At 33.0% G+C, this 19,126-nt stretch overlaps 1 protein-coding gene across 8 annotated transcripts in view; it reads right to left on the reverse strand.

Annotated features, from left to right (window-relative positions):
• Nucleotides 1-19,126, reverse strand: part of Msp300 (Muscle-specific protein 300 kDa) — a 409,159-nt gene that overhangs the window by 241,328 nt on the left and 148,705 nt on the right. For 7 of the 8 annotated variants that reach the window (XM_074174298.1, XM_074174299.1, XM_074174297.1 and 4 more), the window contains exon 2: nucleotides 13,030-13,495. The exons of the other annotated variant lie outside the window; for it this stretch is intronic. In XM_074174298.1, coding sequence (XP_074030399.1) covers nucleotides 13,030-13,495 — 466 coding nt within the window. The remainder of the gene's footprint in view (nucleotides 1-13,029; nucleotides 13,496-19,126) is intronic. 8 annotated transcript variants of the gene reach the window in all.

The following is a 19,126-nucleotide window of genomic DNA, read 5'->3' on the forward strand; positions in this document are numbered from 1 at the left end:
CAAATTTCTGATAATTCATACTAGAGAAATGATGCCATCACTTGCAACTACCTACATCCATATATTCACTACTATAGAATATAATACCGAATTTCAATTAGCTCCAACGACAAGGATAACCATGTCACACCAAAAGGAGACGATTTTTGGGTTTGGAGTTACAACTCCATGAGCTATGAACTACAGTTCATAGCTCACGTAACTATCGATGGATATTTCTTGGACATCTATACCAGCAATGTTGATAGACTCCAAGGATCCAGAGATCCATATTGCCTTCCACCCTTTTTCTATTTCACATCAACAATCGAATGACAGCATATGTATCTTTTTTTCAGTTATATGTCTGTACATCAGCTGTAAATTCACATCTTCACAGACAACAAAAAGTTCTATATCTCAATCTGGAAAAAGTTCTGGTTTGGGGTGACAGTAACCAAATTGAATTCACTGGTCAAAAACCTCAAGTATTAGCTGTTTTCTAAGAAGTTCAATATGGCAGGACCAAGCAGCGTAAACTAACAATTACGCCAGCTTGTTCAATTAATTCGTTAAGTGTGCAATTGGATACCAATATATCTTGGCATAATCATGTTACTGGGGTAGCATAATCAGACGTATTCAAAAAACACTTTATTGTGAGATTTTCACTAAACAGTTTTACAAAAACGCAACACGTGTTTCGCCATACAATGGCTTCTTCGGGCGTGTATAACTATATTCTACATATTCAATGGTTAATAAACCTAATTTAACAATTTAAAGTACCTACATTTCAAGTACCTGAGTTTTACCTGAGTTTGTAATGAAGCAAATTACATGAAAAATATTTAGTAACGAGGAGTTATTTAATTCTAATTGATCATTCAGTTAATTACCCAGATTCTTGAATCTATTGATTTCTGAATATTCTAGAAGATTGAGTGTCAAACTTTTCTCTTCTAAATGTAACCTGTCGTATTCATGATTGAACTTATGTCCTTCTGCTAAAAAACTACTTCTATGCTATTCAATTCTTTGGTAAAATATTCTCCCTGTTTGGCCAATATACAGTTTCGGGCAGGAGCCACAAGTCAGCTTATATACTCCTGATCTATCCGACACCGAAGTTTTGTCTTTATTGTTGATTGTTATTATTGTTAATGAATATTACTAGTTGGTTCACCCAAATATGACAATGTCTTTTAACTGAAAAAATCGCATCTTTAATTTGGGTAGACCTGTATCATGGCTTGCTTTGTAGTTTTTCGGAAAATATGGAGTCTTTAATATCTACCTTATAACCGTTGTTGACTACGATTTGTTTGATCAAACTCCGTCCTCTCTGGAAGTTTTCAGAGAAAGCTGTATTACAGAAAAATGAATTTTCCGATGCTGTACTGTACAAAAAAGCATTGATGGAGATTTATACAGATATTCCTGTGAAGATTTAAAAAGGGTTTCGAAAAATAAAGTTTTCACCAAAGATCTCATTTTAACCTATTGCACCCAAAAATACACTCAGAACCCCTCATTGGAATATTTCTGATAGCCACTGATTATTGAGATTTCAAGGGTGAAATAATGACTGAGAGTCATTAAAACATTAAAACCGTCATTAGAGGCAACTAATAGAGCCATTGAATTTAGGTGAGTTTTATCGGTCGACTACAGCGTCAATAGTCGAGACATAAGACCTTGGCGCCAACGGGTAATTACGTTATATAACAACGACAAGTAAAAGTTAGTATATTCGTTTTCAATAGTTTTTATGTCAACGATGTACCCAGAAAGGGGTATTAGTTGAAGAAGAAGAAATTCGTTGCTTCGTTTCATGTTCTTGTTTCCTAGAAAAAAATCCAAATTTACGAAAAATATATATCAAACGTGTTTAATTGGCCCTCTCCATAATAAAACTATCACTCTTGTAACAAAAGTTTTCTGCCTCAATTGAAGTAAAATCAAAGTTTGAAAAAAATCTGTTTTTAATCTGTTATATTTCGATACACTCTTTGATCTATCCCACTCAACTTCATTGAAAAATAGCTCTCTATTGTAAAAAAGTCGTACATCATTTATCAGGACTCATTACAAACAAATCAATGTCTGTGCAATTCCAAGTATCACATCTTAACATAATAATATATTGGTGTGACGAAACTGACGGACATGTTTTTATACACTTATGTAGACTTACCTAAGATTATTTTTTTAGCAATTGTATGTTGTGTGTAAATATAAATAGTTCAATATGGATTTTTTCTGTTAATGAATATGTTACAACGTGAAGAGCAACAATCCCTCAGAAGTATTTTGTATATTTTAATATTTTCAACAAAAAGTCCATTTTTTCATAACACCACATTTATAGTTAAAAATTTCTGAGAACGTTGCCTCATTGTTTTTCATAATAATTCAATGAACAGAGTGATTCATCTTCATATAAAAGTATTCGTTCTGAAAGAATTTTTTTTCATGTAATTTAATGATTATATGAAAGTAGCTGTTTCAGGAGGGCTTTCTCTTTCATTTGTGACGGAAAGTTACACATCCATGTATAGAGTTACTACTTCAAAAACTTATTGCTTTCTTGCTTTCTTTGATAGATTTTACTATTAAAAGTTCATACAAATTACGTAGAAAATTGAACCATTCATTCATTTACTAACGTGAAATTTATGAAAAAAGTCGTAAATATCAGATTATCATAATTTCTAGCCCATTATATTTCATGACTGTTTCAATTCTCGTTCAAATATCATCAGCATGGTATGTAGAATTGAAATTTGTTATTCAAATTTGTTTTATGACTGGAATTTGCTTTCCCCTATTAATAAACACTTGGAGTAAATAATTTCAAATTGTACAATATCACTTTAATTCCACTTCAACGGTAACGTTATATATCAATTAAGATAACAATGTTGATTCAACACACACTTGAGGTTGCTTGAATACACTACATGTACCGCGGAGTTTTGAATTGAAATAGCGGTTTGTAAAAGAAAATCGCATAAAGGTTATATTGATTTTCCCTTATGAACATTCATTCCATATACGTAAGATACAGTCCAAGCTTTGAAACACGATCCATGCAATAAAACTTGATACACTGAAACTACATTATTCTGGGTTACGAAACCGTAAAAAAAATAAATTCATTAGCTTGTGTATCCGGATCAGTTCTTTGTTGAAATTCCAGTTGATGGAATCTGAAAGTACATTTCGAATAATAGAGGCCAAGTTAAAAGTCTTACTAAAAAGTAAAAATGCTGAATACATGTAGATGTAGATAGTATAGAGAGTTTCCATGACATCTAGGGCAGATTTATGGGGGTTGATAATGGAAGTAATTACGTCCTCCATTCAATGAAAGGTAGAACTGGAACTGCTGGCGTAGAACTGCAACACTAACCGTAACACTTCACTAATTCCTTACTCTGAAATTGGTCTCTATTCATATCTAACAGGGTACACTTTCACTTTCAGGTATACAATTAATGATTTTGGATAAAAATTCACGGGTAATTTTCTCGTAAAATATAGATAACGGACTGTTTGGTATGAGACCAGGGTCGATGATTTTTGAAACCAAAAAATAAATAACAGTAGGATGAAACCCATTAGAAAAGGAGGGGAATATGATGAAAATGAAAGGAAAAATAGATTACGGGCGATATGAGTTCGGAAAGTGGTAGAGGGTGAGTTTTTAAGGGTAAAAAATGGTTTATTTTGATTTTCGGCGAAACTACAAGTCCTATGGAAAAAAGTCGAAGAGCTAAGTTGCAAGTTATAAAAAGATCTACAACTTTTGTTTTTACAATTTTTCCACGTAATCCTATAATTTATGTGAAAAATCCAAATAACCAAGTTTTTGGTTTTTTATTTTCATCATTTTCAAAAAAAAATTACATGAAATTTGGTTACAACTTACCTTTTTATGTCCCAAATACACTGTAATTATAATTATTATACCCAAATACACTGTAATTATTTGATATAAAATATTCATTTTTTCACCTTATTTTGGCTTAATATCAAAAAAGCACCCTAATTTTCAAACGAAAATTCTCGCGTCAAAATATCAGCTTTTTTCAAAAAGTCGGTGTGTTATTCATTCGTTGAAATCTCTACTTTTTGATGGTATAAATAAATATACATCACTATAGTAAATGTTCTCAAAAAATGCAAAAAATCGAAAAAACCTCGAATTTGAAATTTGTTTTAATCATTATGAACAATTTCATAAAAAAAAGTGACTGCTGCAATTTTATTCAGTTAAAAAGTTTATTTATTAATTCTAATTACATTCTTGTCATAGAAAAAAATCATAAAATATAAATATACCTGTAAATCGTACTATTGAATTTAGATACTTCATTCTGATTACGTTAATAATTATAATATTTTTAAAAACGGTATTGTTATTAACAAATACCTTATCTTGAATTTTAATCACTTATCCATTAGTTTTTTGTCTCGTTGGTGTCATTTCTCCACCGTTAGATTCGACAAAACTTTCCAATTTTAATTGATCTTCGAAATTTTGAAGACCATCATCACATTCTTCGTCTCCAACCAAGTTTGAAGCTGATCTTTACTTGCATCTTTCTCATACAATAAATTCAAAGCCTCTAATAATGAATTTACTATACTTTTCTTTCCTTTTCCGGCAAATCCAGATGTTGTATCGCAACCGGAAAAACAATGCAGAAATGCAACAATATTTTTATGGGATTCATGTTTGAAACTATTAGACATGAAAAATAGATTCTTTCTTTACATTTCGAGAAGCTGGTTTGAGAAAATAAATGTCTTAATTATTTGAATTTGATTGATTTAAGAGGATCAAAAGATCAATATTTCGACCCACAACAATGACAGTTTTATTATTATCTCTCGGGCAATTTCTATCGAGGTCATAATTATGTCTGTATCAACATATTCTTTTACTTGTTCACAGGAAAACCCTTGTGACTGTAATCTTTTCATTAGATATGAAATACCTCTCAATGGGCTTAAATTTTCCGTAGGTCACTCTTTTTATAAATTATTTTAAAATAGCCATTAATTGGCATCTACAGCCTTCTCAAAATATTGTAGATGACTTATTAATTATTAACTTCATTAACTTACTTGTTTGTTAATTATTGTAGCATATTTCGATTTGCAATTTTTTCGTTCATGAATGTAACATAGAATTTAACGTTTTTTGCGTAATTTAAATTGTGAATTTTAATGAATAACTCAAAATTGTACATAATGATTCATAAAAATCAATCGAATTCGAGTTTTTTTCATTTTTTGCATTTTCTGAAAACATTTTACAAAAGTAATGTATATTCTTTTATACCATCAGAAAATAAGGATTTCAACGAACAAAAAGCACACCGACTTTTTGAAAAAAGCTGATATTTTGATGCGAGAATTTTCGATTGAAAATTAGGGTGCTTTTTTGATATTGAATCAAAATAAGGTGAAAAAATAAATATTTCAATTTAAATAAATTACAGTGTATTTGATACGGGTGAGTTTTTATCAAATTTCGTAGAAGTTTTTTTTTGAAAAAGATAAAAATGAAAAATCCATAACTTGAATTTTTCACATAAATTTTGAGGTTATGTGGAAGAATTGTGCAAACAAAAGTCGTAGATCTTTTTATAGCCTACAACTTTTTCATTTAACTTTCTTCCATAGAACTTGTAGTTTTGCCGGAAATGGAGATACACCATTTTTACCCTCAAAAACTCACCCCCTCCCACTTTCCGAACTCAGATCGCCCATAATTAATTTTTCCTTTCATTTTTATCATATTACCCTTCTTTTCTTATGGGTTTCATCCTACCATTTTTTTCACTTTTTATCATTCTTGAAGGCTTCAGCCTTGGAATATTAAAACTGTTCATAGTTGTCATGGCACAATTTGTTATTTCCAGACTTTCGGACTGAATATCTAGTTTCATGTACCGATCTAAAATTTCAGACAGTTTTCATTTATTCTATGGCGATTCCCCTAGGTATGTTCGACGGCACTAGATTGTTCTGGTCTCGAGAAACTATTATGTGCAACGTGTTCATTGACACGAATTTCCATAGCTCGCTAATTCTGACCAATGTATTTTTTGTCACACTGCTCACAGTCTATTTCACTTAGCCGAGACTTTTCATTTTCCAACATCTTGTCCTTGGGGTTAGCTAACATTTGTTGAAGCGAGCGAGACGTTTTTTTTCTTATCTTATCTTAGTTCAGAACAATTAACTTTGAATCAATGTATTTCCGAAGTCAAAGTCAAAGTCGAAAATTTTACGATGATTCTCCCTGAAATGAAGTTTCCTAATCTACTAATTTGAAGCATAGCCGTTGCTTCCAGCTATGTCCCTCAAAGAGAACGTGAGAACGTAATAAGTCTTGGACAAGAAAACTTAGTTCTATAATTTTTTGTTGTAGACAATGATGTGAGCCATCAGGAATACTCGTAAATCTGATAGAATTCTGTTTTGAATCTGTTTTAAAATCTGTTTTCCGTTAATTTAATCAGCTGTCGCCTCCATACGAACGACAACTCTCAGAAGTTAAGAAACTTGTGCGAGCTAAGGACATACATCAAATTCCTGGTTACTTATAATCATAAGACATCCAAGAATGGTAATTGAATGTTCAGAATCTACTGTTACGAGCTAAGACATAGGCCTCTACCATAGCAGAGTGTGAATAGGTGTGAGCCATAATAAACCCTTGCGGGTTGCGGTGGAGGGTCGAATAGACCCACTCAGTTTAGACTTAACCAAACATACCATAGATTTCTTTGTGTAAAAATCGCAAATATATCATCTACATATTGGATCCAAGTCTGTGGAAAGTAATTTTTCCATGAGTTCTCCAAGTAATGGAACTTATGGCGGAGACATGATTGCACCGATTTGTGAATTTTTTGTAGACCACATATTTTAGGGCATGTAGGCTTACAAACCTGTATTCTACTGTTCAAAGTAAATACGATCAAATTTTGACAGTTCCTGGGTGTGTTTTTCACTTGTGAAATAATCTTAGGCAATTGATTCCTTGATAATTCATTATAGGGACCGTTCCGAATTGAATTATCAATTCTCTCATAGCAATCTGATTTGTCCAGTATCACAACCGTATTACCTTTGTCTGTCGTCAGACATAAAACATCTTCCACTTTCAATAATTTGATACTCTTTCTTTCCTCATTTTTCTACATGAAATGACTGGTATGTGCCTGAAATTGAACCCCGCTGAATATGAATTGACACCAGTTTCAGACTTAGGAGTCAGTTTTCCTCATCTCCTGAAGACACCAACTTGGTTGGTGAAACGCGAATCGAAAAGAGTGTTCTGAACATTCAATACATTTCTAATGAGTATTATAGAATATACACAACCACATTTTCATATATAAATTATTCCCCCTGAAAATAACTCCCTCCCGAAATTAAGAAATTAATTCCTTCCAGAAATTTAGATCTGAATCCGCCCTTGCATGACATTCTTTCGGTTATAATGACACATGTCTAACAAAAATGTAATATTTATGGGATTATAGTTATCTGAAGAAAAACACGGTGGTAAGAAAGGAAATTCAAATTACAAAAAATTACAGAAATTGTCATCTAAGGAGGAACACAAATCATCTAGCCCCACAGAAATACTCGGAACAAAAAGTGAAATAGGTAATTCTATAGTTATATCTACTAAACACCCAGAAAAAAAAGCGAGTGTACTTCAGACCACACGACTGAAGTAAAAACGAATGTACAGCATACAATGCTTGGAGTGTAACAAATTTTATATCGGCCAAACTAAGAAAAAACTGATTCAAAGATACGACGAGCACAAAAAAGCATACATAAACCCAATAACATATAAATCAAACCTCGCAACATACGCCACACAAAACAAACATCACTTTCCCCCACCAGAAAACATCAAACTCATAAAACAAGTCAATAAAGCAAACCGTATGGACATCTGGGAAAACCTAAATCCATAAATTCAAAAGACATAATTCACTTAACGAGGAACAAATACAAATCAAAACCCAACAAGACCTAACATTCAATATACTGCACAAAACAATACACATTTTGAAACAAATAACGATTTTTAGTAAATTAAATCAGTATTATTTTTTATATCAGCGAGGAGTCATTATCTTTTAATGAAGTGACTTGTTTCGATTGTGTAAATGAAACATTATTTTCGACATTATTTGCACAAAATTTGGTATCCGTGGTTTTTTGACGTGGGAGATCATAATTTCGTATTAATTTTCACCGTAAACTTTCAGTACTTTCCATGAAAAAACTAATTTCCACACCTTCTCCAAGAAAAAAGGTACATTTCCTCAACAACACTGGAGGTAATCGTTTTCGAGATATTTAAAAGTTTCTATAACGATGCATATTACTCATCTCCTAGGGCGCTAAGTGAAGTTGCTGAGAATATTACGAAAACTTAGTATGTGTTGAATCTCGTCAAAATAAATTTTTCCTATAAAATGTTTGATGAAAATAATTAAAACATCAAAAAGCTTATTACAAAGACCTACCACGTTTTGAAGAATTTCAATGATTTGTATTTCGAAAACGAATGATTTCTCGACGAATATTTTGAAGTGAAAAGTTGTTTATTTCAACGAGATCCACCACATAGCCCTAGGAGCCCTAGGAACTGAGTAATATGCATCGATATAGAAAATTGTTAATATTTCGAAAAAAGGTCAATCCCAGCGTTGTTGAAAAAGTGTACCTTTTTCACTTGGGAAAGGTGTGAAAAATAGGTGTTTTCATGAAAAGTACCAACAGTTCACTGTCAAAAAAGTAAGTACAATTTGAAATAAATAATGATAGCGTACGCAGCGCCCTCTAGATGTTATATGAAAGTTAATAAGAAATTAAGATCTCCCATGTCAAAAAACCCCGGATACCAAATTTGGTGCAAATACATTTTTTTTGCAGAAGTTATTTAAAAAAAAATTAACAAAGAAATTCAATTTCAACACCATGTATCTTCGAAACGAAGCATTTCCGGACACAAATTTATATAGACTTTTTTTCTAAAAATTGTCTCAGAAATACGTTACTCGAATATTTTAACGTATTTACGTCACTCCCTGTATATGTATAATATACACATGTATATACATATACATATATTGATTATCTACAAATATTTAAATTTATAAGTGTATAATGTGTATCTTTCATATTCATATGGAATGGATGATATTCAAAAACATTTTAGTAAAAACATAATCTCTTCAAGTATACACTTGTATCATTTGAATACCGCATTGTTCGAAATACTCGTATGTAGTTCATTTTGTACACTTTTGTACACAATATCCTCCATATTCACATGGAATAGTTGATATTCAAAAGCATTCTAAAAAACATAATCTCTTCAGGGATACACCTTTTTCATTAAAAAAGGAAACGATAGCAGCCTACTTATAGTTAAACGTGCAACTATTTTGATAATTATTCAAACTACGTGGTTACCATTCACGTTATTCAAAAAATATTTTATTATACTCGTAATTATTATAATATACCACTTGCAATCTCCATCACCGTTGTATTGTGATAAATTTCCTATTATATATACTATTATATATGTAAAATAGTCAATTTGTAAACACATTTTTAATTCCATATTGAAAAATTTTGTTTCGTTAAATTTATTCAAATATCGGAAGAGGCGATGTTTGGTTCCATCAAAAAAAAAAACTTTATATGATCATGTGTCCTGCTGGTTCAAACTTTTGAACCACAGCAATATATTTTTTTATAAAATTCATTATAGGATAATATAATTCATTATATTTTTCTGAAGTATAATAAGCATTTCCTTGGCACCAAAAATGATTTTTTGCTGTACATTTCAATGTATATTCTTGCCAATGGCATCAATGAGCAATTGCCACAAAATCATTCTGAAGAACAAATTTAAATTTGTTTTAAAATCCTCATTTTTTCTGAGCAAATCCGATCTCTTGATTAGATTCATGTTTGACTTATAGTTTATGAAAAAGAAAGTCTTAAAACTGTATCGAGAAGAGATACATGCGCATAAGAAAATAAATATTTCGAAATGAAATCTCCAAATTCATCTTTCCCACCCGCAGCTTATATTTCGAAGACGAAATACAATTTTCTAGTGAAAGCCATCCATATAATACAACAAATTCAATAAATTGATGGATGTAGCCGTTAACTACTTGGTAGGAAATCATTATGAAGAAAAGGGAATTGAAATTTTCTATGTTTTTGACCACTTTTATTTGTAACTAACATTACTGCAGTTTCGTCCTATAAGGACATTTCCAAACTTATACATTAAATAAACTAAAAATGATTGATAACAATAACACCACTGTAGGCTGAAGGTAATAATAGAGGTACTTAGCTAAATTGAGTACCTGAATTTTGTTTACTTGTGACAATGTGGATACGATAATTTGGAAACCAATGAGTAGGTAAACTAGATCGATTTGATCATTTAACAGGTTGCAACCACAATATTCATGCTTATGAATTCCCACAAGGATTCCAAACAATTGAGTGTGCAACCCTTTCTTACATAGTGCAAAATTTCGTTTAGATCGTTTAGATTCGGTAATTTGTGGTTGCATGATTTGAAAAAGTCAAATTATTTACACGACCTACAGTGGTGTTATATAAAGGCTAATGTTAACAATCATTTTTAGTTCAATGTTTGAAAATGTCCTTATAGGACGAAACTGCAGTAACGTTAGTTACAAATGAAACTGGAAAAAAACTTAGAAAGTTTTAATTCTCTTTTCTTCATAACGAATTCAACTGATTAGAATGTTTTCAATTCTCATACAAAATAACCTTGATTTCTTGGTAATGATTCGATAAATTCATTAATGTAATGTATTCTATTTTTTTTCTTTTATCATATCAACTTCATACAGAGTCTAGTTGAAAATGTTATAATTTTATGATCCATGTTATTAACCAATTTTAATGATCTGTGTTATGTTTTGGGAAGGAGGATTCAGACACAAACTGAAAGAAAAAAGAATCTCACAATATAGTTTTTTTTGTTTAGAGATCAAGGAGTAGAAAGCCAAAACCTTTTCTTTCTCAAATATCTGGTTATATTGTGTCATTTAATTTTTATCTTCAGTAGTTTTTTGGCTAAATAGAATCACTATTATTAACATTATGTTTTTGAATCAACTTGCCTCTTGGTTAAATCATATATACCTGTATCACAATATGGAAAAAACCAACTCAATTCCATCCAACAAAGAGGAACGATTACATTTCTTGGTAAGTTTGTCGACTCCCATATAAATTGATAACACCACTGTCAATTTTTGATAAATTTTTGAAATGTTTAGGTTGTATTGACTCAACAACAGTTCATTAACTTATATTACGCTCAAATGGAAAGTAGACTCGTGTACGAAGTATGCCTATTCAATCACATGAAATTATTATTTTGCAAAGAAAATTAGCTGGCGTCTAAAGTTACAATTTTTGTCGAGATATTATTGAAGGATTCAACATGCTAATGTGTACAGGACTCTACATTTTTCAACTATGTGTCCTTGTATTAAAAAAAGCTCTAATTTTTTATCTTACGGCGATTTTCATCCTTACAATACGCATTGTGGCAACTACCTTCGTCAAGTTTTCTCTAAAGTAAAAGTCACTTATAAAGCACCAAATAGAACTGGTATAAACTTTTCAGTATGCTAGCTGATTCTTCAGTATATTGAAAAAATCCTAAAACAATATTCAATTGATAATTGTTTATATTCAATTTAAGAATACTTCCAACGTATTAGTTTGTAATGCATAAACCTAGGTGCTACGCGTATATGCTACGCGTCTCATCCTAATTCTGTTTGTGATATTATTAAGTTCAACTACTCTACTCTGTAGAGAAGCATATTCTAGTAAGATATGTTATTTAACTATTCTTATGCAATTTTCAACAATTGTCAACAAGAAATAAAATGATATGATTTGATTTAGAACAAAAAAATCAAGAGGTCACATATGCTCAGAACTAATGGGGATTTCAAAACCTGTTTTTCCTTTCAATGAAAACCAGTGACATACAATTGTTTTTGAATGATCCCCTGGAGATGCCTTAGACCAGAATAAAAAATTACATTATAAATGCCAACTACTCTGCTCTGTACAGAAGCATATTCTAGTGAGACATCTTATTAAACTATTCTTATGCAATTGTCAACAAGAAATAAAATTATATGATTTGATTTGGAACGAAAAAATCAAGAGGTCACATTAGCTCAGAACTGATGGGGATTTCAGAACTTGTTTTTTCTTTCAATGAAAAATAGTGACATACAAATTGTTTTTGAATGATCCCTTGTAGATGCCTCTGACCAGATTAAAAAATTACATTGTACAGCAGTGAATGTCAACCAGTCTCATCTGTACAGAAGCATATTCTAGTAAGATATGTTACTTGATTATTCTAATGCAATTGTCAATAAGAAACGAAATTATATGATTTGGAACGAAAAAATCAAGAGGTCGCAGAAGCTCAGAACTGATGGGTATTTCAGAACTTGTTTTTTTCTGTCATTGAAAAACAGTGACATACAAATTGTTTTTGGCAGTAAATGCCAACTACTCTACTCTGGACGGAAGCATATTCTAGTAAGATATGTTATTTGACTATTCTTATGCAATTATCAACAATTGTCAAAAAGAAATAAAAAATCACATTGTACAGCAGTAAATGCCTTCAGATACATACTACGTTTCACAATAGATAGATAGATATAGATATATTTTATTGGTCCATTTGAAATAACTTTTACAAGTTACGGTCATCCCAAAGTTATCATAAATTATTTTTCAAAACTTTCAGGCATATGATCATATAAAATTTTTTCCCAAATATTAGCATGCCATTGAGAATCATCCTTAATACCATCTAGAGTTATTGGCACCTCATATACATTAACAATTAGAATACAACCACCCATGTTCATCCCATGAATTTAAAAAACTGACCTCTAATATGTTGAATATGCTCGTCGTACTGCGACTTGCTCCTCACGTAATCCAGCTTGCTAGATCCGGTGTGGAAGCTGTGAGTCCTGTATTCGCTGTACCACTCGGAACTAGAACTCGTCACTTTACTACTGTTACTTTCCGCGTCCCATTCGTCCCTCGAAGGGCTCTTCTGGTCCTCCGGACTCTTCAGGCTCTCCTCGGAGGGAAACTTCCCGGTGAGCGAACTGGCGCTGGAAGTTTTCGAGTTCGAAGCCACGTTTCCGTTCGATTGCGTCAAGTAGGCGGAGTCGTCGACCAACTCCTCGGAGGGGGTTCGGCTGGCGGTCGATAGGTGGCGCACGGATGAAGTCGAGGAGCTGGTGGTGATGTGCTTTATCGTTTTGCGGACCGTGACTTTCTCAAACTTCACGGATTTCGTTCCGGAGGCTAGGTCGCCTTCTTCTGTCGTCGAGGTGTAGGTTTCCTAAAAGGTTATATTCGGGGTCAAGGGAGTGTCGAGTGACCTGATAGGGTCTCTTGAGGTAGCAACTGTATAGGAAGGATTCCTCAACTGATGAAAAATATTTCTATCATCTTTACTCGCTGTACATAAAAATTGTGTTTCAACTAGGTAGTTTTGTAGAAAAATCACCTGATTTTTTAAACAGAAAAAGGTTATTTCGAATATAGTACTCATATTCATCGCAATAGGTTTGTTCTGGTTCTACGAAATTCAGGTTCTAGGACGTAAGGATCATGCGCAGTTGATATAGAGCGTTCTGGTTTATTGAGGATAATTTCGGACTGACGAATCCTCTGTTCTGGTTTCGACTGCGAAATGATCCTAAACTGTCTTGAACCGTCCCGAATCGTTCTTGCTCTCGAAGCTGAACTGTTGAGAACTGTTCCCGTTGCTCATGCGCATTCATGTGGGCTATTTGCTAGGATGTTTTTTCATTCATTTGATTCAAATAATTGATGATTGAGGTTAGATAACATTTGAATTGACTACAAGGATACGCTACATAAAAAAATGGACATGACCGACAGTATTTTCTCGTCTTCATCTTTTCATATATACGATAGGTGGCACAGTGGTCTCCTAAAAATGCGTTCTGGTTTAACCAAGTGTCTGAGACAATTTCGGACCGTTTGAGATTTTTTGCTTCTACGCATTATGTCTTGCGCAGTTTCCAAACAGTTTCGGATGTTAGAACCAAAATAAACCTGATGTTGTAATTATTTCCAAGTCAAAATCTACATATATACAGTTTGAAAGTACCGACCCATTCCCATTCAAGGATAAAAAATAATTGCCTTACAAGAATTAACTGATCTCAAAAATAGACTTTCAACTTGATTCACTGATATCAGCGAGGTGAAATTGATAATAATAAACAGCATCAAGCAGCTACTGCGAATATGACTGACGTTCTGATCTTACTCTACTTCCCTGAAGTAGTGTAAAGTTCAGGGACTTTTGAGTGTCTATATAGTGCTGGCATCAACTTTTAAAAGGGACAAGATATCAAAGACGAACAAAATTTTCATTTTATGGATTTAGAAACTTGCGTTTCTAACAACTTAACCAGTGGCATGAAAAACAAGGTTTTTTGTTGTCATTTGCATTTCCTAAATGAAAATTACAATTTTATTGAAATTTCTGCTATTGAAAACAAACCAAAACACACTATATGTGGGATGAAAAGTGTTTTTTATTAATTTCTCTTCAAAATACTAAATAATCACATATTTAAAGGCTAACCTACAAATTTTTCCAATAAAAACGACAATTTTCTTTCATAAATTTCTCGTCGTTCAACCGAACTCAACAAGTCAAACCAACCTCCAAGTCGATCCAACCCAAATGAGCTAACTCACAACCCCTTTCTGATGAGGAAAAACGACGTTTTTTTTGTCATTTGCTTTTGTTGAATGGAAATTAGAATTATATTAGAATTTTTGCTATCGAAAACAACCCGAAACGCATTTTCTACACTTTTTCCATAATAAAAAATGTTTTCTTTATTAATTTCTCTTCGAAATCCTGAATAATCGCATTTTTTAAGACTAACCCGCAACAATTTTTCCAATAATAACGACAATTTATTTTCTTAAATTTCCCGTCGTAGGAACCTAACTGAACAAGTCACCAACTCTAGAGAATGATTCTCCACAGCCCCCTACGACTATGAGAAATATATCTGATAGATCAGAGCTTAGAAAAAGATAAAATTTGTATGAGCATGAATAATCTTCAGTCCTTTTTTTTCGAATTGAAAGGGGGTCTTGTAACACTCCGCTCGAAATGTATTTCAACATTTTTAACACGCTTTCATAAGCTTCACCTGTATGTATGTATGTTTGTTTGTTTGCTTGTAACTCTCAAGCTCGGAATCTGTATTTGACAGAATTATAGACATTATTGCTTGATCTATTCGCGGGCAGATGGCGCTGTACGTAACCTCTTTGATATATCGACATTATTGGTTGATCTATTCGCGGGCAGATGTCGATGTACGTAATCTCTTTGATATAATTCGAACTCTCATTACATGTATTTCTTCATTTGAAAAAAGTTTTTTTTTTTATTAACACGCGCGCCTGCTGCCTTATTTGTAACCCTCCTTTGCGCGCCTACTGCTTTGGGCTTGGTAGCTGGTTTTCAGGTTCCCTCTCCAGAATCCGAAAATATCAATAGTCATTTTTCTAAACAATATACGGCTTATTGATTCCAAAGTTTAGATAAAATAAATATAGTTTTACTAAATAAAGAACGCTTTCAAAGAACATCGAACTATATAAAAAGTTGAAAATAATTTTTCAATAAACTTAAAACAATAACGAACGAAAAAAGCGTGGGCGCTTTGTGCCATTTTTTTTTATCAAGCGCCCGTCGCTTTTTTCACAGTAATACTAGTATTTTTCGTTCGTTATTGTTTTAAGCTAATTTTTTTGAAAATATTTTTAACTTTTTAGTTCGATGTTCTTCAAAAGCGTGTTTTTTAGTTTATTAAACTATATTTATTTCAATCGAAAGGGGGTCTCATAACACTCCACTCGAAATGTATTTCAATTTTGTATACAATGACTTTCGCTGTTTTGAACTTGGATAACTGGTTGAGGGGTTATTGGTGTATGAATTCTGAACTAGGATAAATGATAATTCGTAACTTCACAACCAATAGAACATCGAAACAGCTCCAAAGTTATCACAGGTTACACAAAGTTTGTAATGTGGAACAGAAGGAAATTGAAATATTTGAAAAAAAATCGTATTTCTGCTTTCAATTCAACTTGGGATTTGTTATGATCAACACATAAATAACAGAGAATATTATGTTAACTTGACAGCTGCCACTATCGATACTGAGAATTCGCTTCATTTCATGTCGTTTAAATTTTCAAAATTCGTTCGCAAATATCTCTAGAGAAGAAACACAGAAGCAATCCTCATTCACGTCGAGGCTGGCCGTAATTCTCATGAGGCAGAAAAGATGTTCAATGCAGGATTTCCTGATAATCCGATGCAGAAAATATATCAGAGAATTGATTGACACAAATGGAAGTCTAGTTAGAGCTGGAGGAGCTGGAAGAAAATATATCCCGGACGAGATAGTCCATGACAAGAGTTCTAAAATAAGATTGTTTTACCGCCGGGAAATTCAAGTATAGGTTAGGTTAGGTCCAAAGTGAGTGGATCTATCTATTCGACCCTCCTACGCAACCCACAAAGGTTTGTTACGATCTTTTTTTTAATTAATTCGTTGCATCGATCGATTCAACTTTAATTGAATATATTTCCTGTATCACGAACACCCTATAAAAGTAGTCACTTCTTCATAAATTTCTTTTCTATGCGATAAAAGTCTTGGGCTTGGTACTGATTCGAAACGACGTAAATTAGATAGCGATTCTTGGAGAAAATCGTGAAGATATCTGCCTAGTAAATGTTTTTTTAACTATCATTGATTGATTTTCGCAAAAGTGCGGATTTACATTTCACATGCTGTTAGGGGTTGAATGTTTGGTGCATTTTTGGGTTATTTGAAAGCGAATTCAACTCTTGATTCAATCGAGTTTGGATTAGGATAATAAATTGATTTCGAAAAGTCTCCTGTTGTGCTAGGGATCTCGACACAAGAAGACGTTTCATTTCTCACGGACCACGTTCCATATTTACGAGTTTCCTACACTCGTTGTGTATCCAGAGGGAAGTTTCAGCCTACCGCTTCCTTGGCTGAAGAGTGAGCAATGCGATTATCTTTACTCCTCCAACCCACCTCAGGATAATGTTTTACTTCCTGAAGTATTGCGATTACTTAGAGTTTGATATTGCTACACTTTTTTACCTGGTGATTGTATGCAACGGACTTGGATAATAAAATCGACGAGGATAAGTACCTTGTAGAGGATTTCTTTCTTTAAAAAAAATCGTTACGGAAGCAATAAACATACGAATCTAAAGAGAGTTTTTGGGTGAAGTGAAATAATTAAGGGACAAACCGATGCCTATATTTCACCTTATACTAGGAACCTTATTCATAGTTGAGAAGAATTGAATGATTGATGTGTTGCCTGATGTGTTGCCTGTTCTTCTAACCGAAGTTCTTGCAAGAATCGGCTCATTATATCATTAAGTAGAACATTAAGAATCAGTGACCTTTAAGTTTTCCTTTATCGTGATTTATCATATCCATATAGTAGGTCATACCATGGGTATTCGTTTGGGATTGAATCTTGTAGTTATCTTTTGTATATTTAAGTGATTTTTGTAATAAAAGCCGGCGAAATCATTTGGCGCACATTTTGATTAGAAATCTTTTATTTTATTGGTGATAACATCTTTGATCCACGGCCTTGTTGAATGTTGGTAACTAAATCGACCGTACTTGAACCAAAAAAACTACGTTTTATCTGGAAATTAACAAACCCACGGGTAAACGTAATATTCTATTCACACTCGATCAAATGAACCCAGTTTCTTAACGAAGCCGATTCGTTTGTATGGTGAGTGGTCTTTCAGGTCATATGGTAAGAGTACGACTCTGCAGAACTCTAAAATCCACAAAGTATGTGCTCTGCTGTTTCATCATTTTCCAAACAGACGCAACACATATTGTCTTCCAACAATCCGAGTCTCTGTATATGATGATTCAAATGATAGTGACCTGTAAGAAGACCTGTTAGACATCGTAGTTCATTCCTACTATAGTCCAACAACTGTTTGGTATCAATATTTGAAGGGTGAATAAACGCCTTGGAGTGAGCCAATCTTGGAAGAATTGAAGGGGTTATATTTTTAGCAGTGATTCATTTTTGGGAAGGAAAGTTTTTGGCTTTCTACTATCCCATCTTGATACGAAAAAAATGTGGGAATATTCCAAAGAAAGAAAGGAAGTAATCAATTTGAAAATAAGTAACTCTATACATGGATGTGTAGATCATTTTTATTGACTTGTGTATGAGGTTGGATTCTTTCAATCTCTCCGCACACAATTCAATAGCGTAAATTTCCGCTTGAAATACAGTCGCATAGGTCCCTAGGCAGGTTGATATCAATGTCCTGGAACTGTGACTGAAAACACCTGCACCAGAACCAGAAGGTGTTTTTGATCCATCTGTGAACCAACAAATATCTGCTCCAAATATTTCCTTCTACCAGAGGATCCAGTCCTCTCTACTCAAGAATAGTACTTTATGAGGCAGTTCGAAGTCAGAGGTCATTTCCAGAATGCTGTGACTTCCAGTGTCAACCAACAGTCTCTTACACTCTGCATTAAATTGATTTGTGCAATTGGCAATGTGCACAAGTCTATATGCAGTCCATCTAGCCTCTCTCTCCAGAAAAATGTAGAAAGGAGGTAGATCTAGAAGGATCTCCATGGCCGCTGACAATTGGGTACTGAAGTCACCACTGATTCAAGTATAACAGTTTGATCATTTGCTCAAATGATTTTTTTACGTATGAGATGAATTATAACAAAGTTAAAATGAAATGCTATCGTTTTATGTTCTATTATCTATTACGAAATATGTTACTAATTGATCTATATTTGCAATTAACATTCACGTAGTTACGAAATTCCCAGTCCCAAATTCAAACATTGATAAC

The sequence above is a fragment of the Leptinotarsa decemlineata genome, unplaced genomic scaffold (assembly GCF_025532065.1).
Source record: "Leptinotarsa decemlineata unplaced genomic scaffold, Ldec_3_MD MMD2_P_RNA_scaffold_12, whole genome shotgun sequence".
Classification (NCBI taxonomy): Eukaryota; Metazoa; Arthropoda; class Insecta; order Coleoptera; family Chrysomelidae; genus Leptinotarsa; species Leptinotarsa decemlineata.